This window comes from Petromyzon marinus, chromosome 41, assembly GCF_048934315.1.
Source record: "Petromyzon marinus isolate PM22_M1 ecotype Great Lakes invasive population chromosome 41, UKy_Petmar_22M1.pri1.0, whole genome shotgun sequence".
In the NCBI taxonomy this organism is placed as follows: Eukaryota; Metazoa; Chordata; class Hyperoartia; order Petromyzontiformes; family Petromyzontidae; genus Petromyzon; species Petromyzon marinus.
In genome coordinates this window covers 2288004-2294764 of record NC_133707.1, presented here as the reverse complement: position 1 = coordinate 2294764, position 6761 = coordinate 2288004, and the positions used below count along the sequence as shown (strand labels likewise).

The window sequence follows — 6761 nt, the reverse complement described above, 5'->3', positions numbered from 1 at the left end:
GATCTCTGATCAAGTCGTTGAGGTCTTTTTGGTTGGGGTAGTATGGGTTTCTCTCCTCAGCTCCACCTCTGAAATTGTCATCTGGATCTGCAACGTCTTCCTCGCTCTCTGACTTACTGCTCTCTTCTAAAGACGGCTGCTCTCTCTCCGGAGGAGTGGGTACGGGGAGCTCATGGCCGTGTGGCACCGGGGCAATGGATGAAGGAAGATCCGGATACGTGATAGCAGGTGCATTCTTGCCAGTCCGACGTTTGGAAGGGTCCACCATGCAGAAGTAGCAGTTGCTTGAGTGGTCAGTGGGTTCCCGCCAAATTCTTGGGATAGCGAACTTCATGGCTCTCTTTTCTCCTCTGTACCATCCTACTAATATATATTTATTTAACCCATGACTAGCGTGTAATAGACTATCGCAACATTTTTCATCAATTATATGTTTCAATAACAATGAAAATTGTTTTTTTTTTTACAAATTTTATAACATACAATTCTGAGCAACAATTATACATCTTACTTTACAGAGTGTTTTGCATTGCTCGCAGGTGAAATGAGGTGCCCAGGGTTTGTGTTGATCCCCGACAGGCATGCCGGAATATGCCTTGTAGGCCTCACACATCTGGGCAGATGCTTCCACAGAGTGAATGTTTCGCTCTTGTCTTGATAAATTGGCCGCAGACATCGCAAAATGCGTCTGCCGGATGCTTGCAGCCTCTTGATGCCATCTCAGAAAAATGCAGATTACGTATGTATCCACTTAGGCAGCTGGAACTAAACTAAACTGGTGGGCTTAAGGCCCCTGTATTTATACTACCATTCATATTACTGAAAAGTTCTAGAATGTTCTAGAAGTTACTCCAAGTTTACTCAGCACTGAATCTATCTGGAATGGCCTGGAAAATAGGTAAATTTCAAAATATCACTGTCCTGGTCACAAAAGCAAAGTTTGTGGGGAATAAAAGCCATTTTTTGTACCTTTGAGGCATAAGCAATTAGGAAATAACACTTACTACCCAGGAACCAAAAAAATGTTACACTTACAGAGCATATTTTGTTTGTTTAATGCAGACTTGATTCCTTGCAAAAGGTATCTATTTGGTGTTTTGAACATATAAACACCTGCATTAGGTCCACTTGCCGTTAAGGCAGGAAGAACGGAACTTTTGAATCTGCAGCCACGGTGGTCTGGAGCGGCCAGCCAAATGGAAGTTCGCTCAGCCGTGACAATCGGTGCCTTCAAGACCGGATCTAAAAAGAAAACACGTTTATTTTCTCTTCTGCTCCTCGCGTTTGAGATCAATTTTCTCGGTGCCATCCTCGCTGCCGACTGAACTTTTGATGGATATGGGGTGCGTTACAAATCTTGCGGATTGGTTCCTTGACAGCAACCAACATTAGCCATGTCTTTTAGTTCAATGCCACATGGCACGCACAATCCTGGAGGCTTCGTAGCCCAGGGGTCATCGCTCTTGCCGTCCGGTTTTGCAAAGTCAAGGTTCTAAACTAAACTATTTGTATTTTACCAGGTAAGGCCCAATGTGCTGTATATCTATTTTTCAGAAGCGACCTGGCCACAAATGATTGCTCAACGAAGTGGCGTACCACGTGGACATTTATAGCAGCCAAATACTCTAAACGCGTGATGTTGATTCTAAATGTGGAAGGAAAAAAACCCGGAGAAAATCCACGCGAGAGACATGCAACCTCCAAATATACAGCAGGCGTCAGGGTCGGGATCAAACCCACGACCTCCCGTATACCAAGCGAGGTAGTGAACATCTCGCCACCGTTCGAGCCCAGCAACCCCGCGTCATCGGTGTGTCTGCGTCAAATCCGCCACCATGGATTGCGGGCCCCACTGCCAAACCCCAAACTTCCCGGTTTCCTGCAAATAAATCGTAAGAGTCGGTTAATGAAATGCAACATTGGCATTGTTTCTCAAAGTGAAGTGGCTCGGGCAGAACACGTTGCTTGAACGGATGGTGGCCGACAGTCAAGACTGGTGACGGAGTGGCGGCCAGGCCATGGAATGTGTCTGAGCGAGGTCGTCGAGCGGAGAGACGGAGCAATGAGATCTGCTCGCGTGTGCAGGTGCTCGGTGAATTATTACATCGCAGGATCGTGAGAGACGGCGGCGGCAAGGAGATGTCTTCATGCAGCAGTGGATGGACCATGGTTGATGATGGTCATGATGGCATTATTTGATAAATACAAAAAATAGCAGTATTCTTAATGTATTGGTATAGTTACGACGTTCTCTTTGGCGAAGGTCAAAAATGAAAATCGCATGTGCTATGAAGAAGGTCCATTTCCCTAAAAGTCACCAAAAATATTATTTGTTACGTATTGTGCTGATTTGTTCTTATGTTTTATTTGTGCTTGTTCACACCACTGCCAACGCACTGCCACCACCAGCAGCACCACCGGATAATTAGTTTAAAATACGATGCTGAAAAGAGCTCGTCGTATCTGGCAGCGCAGTATAAAAGAACAGCACTCGTACGGCGCGGTGAGATTATGAATGAATATCGCTTTACACATTGCGGTTCGCGCTCTCTCTCTCTCTCTCAATTGCCTACAGTTGTTGGCCGCGGCTGCCACGGACAATTTAATTAAAACGCAACTCACCCCTTCTCCCCCCCCCCTTATCCTCTTCCTATTCAAAAAAGCCCTCGCTTGAAGCCCCCACCTACCCGCGCCAACATCCCAGAATTCGCATTAATGCGCGCGCCCGCTCAACGCCCCTGCGATTACTGTTGGCACGTCATCAACATGTGTGCACATATGACGGGTCGACCATGTCCAAACCATTTTATTGACCAAGTTCATTTCTATTTCCAATACTAATTTTTCATGAGGGTCATGATAAGTTTTACACAGGGGATGGTGGTGGGGTGGGCTATGATTGCTACGTACACTCCCAAGTTAATAATTTGTGGATAATGTATCTTGTTGTTGTGACGAAGGTGAATGTGCAAAGTACGGTCACTTATTTTGTTTTTTTTTTGTTTAACTTGCGAGTGGATTTAGCTGTAGGCTTAGCCGTCAGCTGCGGGGTTGGTTGCTCGAGCGCACGCAATCGACGCGTTCATTCACAATCGCGATACCAAAACTGACCAGAGCGATGGAACGAACGCAGTGAAGTGGAACGCAACGATGCATGGTGGTGAGTGGAGGGGGGGGTGGAATGGAGGGGGGGGTTAAGAATTGCGATAGAAGGAGGCACACACGGAACCGGGGCTAAGAACGCGCAACAAAGCCGTTCATCGTGCGGGAGTGCTGTAATTTTGGAGCTTCGAAGTGAGGTCCATCGCTACAAGATGACGGTGGTCCAGGGACGCGACTCGATGACGGAATTGCAGCCAATGGAGGGAAACGCGTCCAAGGAGGCAGCCACCGCAGGAGATGGAGCTTGGATATAATTTCGTATTTCCACGGAACTGAGATGGATGTTGTAGCAGCACTGGGCCGTGATGGAATGTCGACGGCGTTGATAGGGCCTTAGATCCAGCAGTGGATAGACATCAATTGCTGCTGTTGATGATGATGACAATTCTTACAATACCAAACAACGCATCGTTCTTCTTCGCTCGTTTGTGTCGAGTCAGCATCATTTCATTCACGTGGATGTTCGCCCTACCGCTGATCGGTGGTGTACAGCAGCAGCAGCAGCAGCACCATTATCATCAAAGCGTGCGACCTAAATAAACTTTCGGGTTTTAACAAAACCAAAAACATAATTTGGTGGGAGTCGCTCGCCCGTGCCAGCAACAAGCGTTGAGACTGCCTCTCTCTCTCTCTCGCTGTGGTGACGAATGCGCTCGCGTGCCTGGGGTGGGGTGGTGGGGGGGACGCGGTGGAGGGACCGAAGTGGGAGTGGGTGGGGTGGTTTATGGAAAGAGTGGGCGAGCTGTGGGGGTGGTGGTGGTGGTGGTGAGAGGGAGAGAGGGGGACTCGTCCTACCGCTGCTGTGCTGGTGGTGGTGATGGTGGTCTGTGTGTACGTGGGGCGGGCGGGGGGGGTTGGAGGAGGCGGGGCGCTGTAGAGGATAAAGCGCAAGTCTCCTCGCCTCTCGCCGCTCGCTCCGTGCCTGAGTCGACGCGTGCTTGCAGCCAACGCACTCGCTAAATGAGCGCGAGAGAGCGAGAGAGACATCGCGCCGAGAACTCAACTCCCCCCCCCCATCATCATCATCGCTCCTGCGCCGAGTCAGCTCCTGCCGTGTTCCGTGCAAGTCCATCTCGAGGGCCGGGATTGTGCGCGCGCGTGCGCTCGCTCCCAGCACTTGCCCCGGCATTCCGTGAAGGCTAGACGGGAGATCTTTGCCTCTGTGTGGGTGTTAGTAGCCGTGTGGACACTGCACCCGCGTGGAAAGACGCTCGCAACCTTTAAAGGTAAAACAAACGAACAAAATCACAAAGAGCAGAGAGTTAAAGAGCTGTTTGATTTGCGTGTGTTTATCGCTGTGGGCAGCGCAGTGCCAGGGCAATGATTTAGATCTTCGACACACACACAGAGAGAGGAAGAGAAAAGGAGCCGTCACGAGGTTGGGCGTCCCACGCTGCTTGAATTCGAATAGGGCCGTGAAAAGGGGGCTTGGACATCCATCATAGATGTTTGTGAACGGCATCGCCCGAGGAAGAACATAGGGCAATTCAAAACTTTACCGCTCTCACGGTCTCTGCCGTTCGTCGCGCATTGCTTTAAACAGAAAAAAAAGACTCCGCAGCCGTGTCGTGGAAGATGGCAACCGACGGGTTGCGTACGCTGCTGCCGCTGTCGCCGATTTAACGACGGAGAACGCCAGCGTCGTCGTCTCTCCGCTCGGCCGTCGAAGATCTGCCGTGACCTCGGTCAACCCCCAACAGGCCGACGCCGCAAAAAGCCCCAAATCCATGCGGCATGACCTCCCAACATCACTACAGCACGGCAACCCCGAGCCCGTACGCGAACCAATTTCCCCACGTGGCGGCCAACGGCTCCATGGACGATGACATCTCGAACGAAACGGACAATCAATTCGAGCAGGCGAGCTGGCAGGTGGCCGCCTGGTCGCTGGCCTACACGGCCGAGGTGGTGGTGGCCGTGCTGGGCAACCTCGTGGTCATCTGGATCATCCTGGCGCACAAACAGATGCGCACAGTGACCAATTACTTCCTGGTCAATCTGGCCTTCTCGGACGCGTCCACGGCCGCCTTCAACACCCTCATCAACTTCACGTACGCCATCAACAACGAGTGGTACTACGGGGCCGCCTACTGCCGCTTCCAAAACTTTTTCCCGCTGGCCGCGATGTTCGCCAGCATCTACTCGATGACAGCCATTGCCGGCGACAGGTAAGATTGAGCGCCTACACCAACACACACGCGCGCGCACGCACGCACGCGCACCCGTGAGATGGGGAGCGGTGGTGTAGTCGCGGTGAGCGCGCTACGTGCCCGGCCATCCGAGCATACGATGACGGCTAACACCTGTGACGATTCTCGTGAACCGGTCCTGGGCCCCCCACTAGGTTGACTCAGCCTCAGATGATGTATCTTGTACGGTGCCGTAAACATCGCGGACCTGCGTGGTGCTGGCCACCCACACCCCATCGTGTGCCGTGCCGGTAGCCTTCATCGGTGCTACTCGCTAACAGCACTTGCCCCAACAGTCTGTGAAGGCTATACGGGGGGGGGGTGTCTTTGTACTCAACGAACCTCAGCCAAGCGGCGACACCACATCGCGGGGAGGCCCCCGTCCAGCAGTGGATCGACAAGAGGCGCTGTTGATGTGACGTCTAATTCCGTAGCAATAGTCGGACACATCCACTGCAATGCCCTGACCACCGCGCCACTTGCCCTAACATCATCATCATAATCATTATTATTCCAGGACAGTTGTCAACGTTCAGTTCTTAGGTTAAAACTTGCGAGGATCTCGCGCAGCGAGGTGGCGCGATCTGTTGAAGGCGTGCCATACGGCAATTCTCCACACTCTTCCTCCTCCTCTGTGAACAACGATTGCTCTACCCAGGGCCGGATGAAGCTCGTGCGGGGCCTGCAGCATATGATGTTATAAAGGGGCCCTAAATAAAAAAAAATAAAGCATAAATATTAAAAACAAATGTTTAATTTGCATAGTAAATTAATTTTATTTTTTTCATTTGCTAGAGAGCCAGATAATACGACAAATCGCTAACCTTAAACATCCAGTCGTTCATTAAAGTTGAAGGCGGTATAGTACTATAGTAATAGAGCAAGTGCAGAATCACTGAATCGGAATTGATAGCTTAAAAGCATTTAGCGCGGGGCCCTTGAAAGTGCGGGGCCCGTAGCATTTGTAGCTACTTGTGTAGCTACTTCGATAATCCGGCACTACCCCCCCCCCCTCCCCATTTAGATGCACGTAAAACAGATAAAGGCGCAGCCCTGCAATTTCTTGGAATGGCTTCCACTAGACGGAGCTATTTCATTACAGAGAGCCCTCCCCTCACCCGACCCACCAAGAGGGTATGTCGGTTTACTCTTCAGCGCTGGCCAGACGTCTTGGACGAGGTCTGAGAACCCACACTTCACCCCACCACACGCCATCTGTCGATCGACTGCGATGCACCAATTTGTACTGCTGGGTGGACAGAGGCGATGGTTGGGTGGGGGCGGGAGGGAGATCGAACAGGCGACCTCGGGATTAGCACGTCCGGTTGTGCTAACCGTTACACTGCGACAGTAAAAGGACATCCACAGGATAGAAACAAAACACACACACACACACACCTACGAGACTAT

At 51.0% G+C, this 6761-nt stretch overlaps 1 protein-coding gene across 2 annotated transcripts in view; it reads left to right on the top strand.

Annotated features, from left to right (window-relative positions):
- Positions 1-4023: 4023 nt before the first annotated feature.
- LOC116951045 (substance-P receptor) overlaps positions 4024-6761 on the top strand; it is a 102133-nt gene continuing 99395 nt past the window's right edge. Inside the window, exon 1 of one of the 2 annotated variants that reach the window (XM_076073221.1) lies at positions 4024-5330. In XM_076073221.1, coding sequence (XP_075929336.1) covers positions 4897-5330 — 434 coding nt within the window. In that variant the 5' untranslated portion in view covers positions 4024-4896. The remainder of the gene's footprint in view (positions 5331-6761) is intronic. The other variant, XM_032969371.2, reaches the window with a different exon arrangement.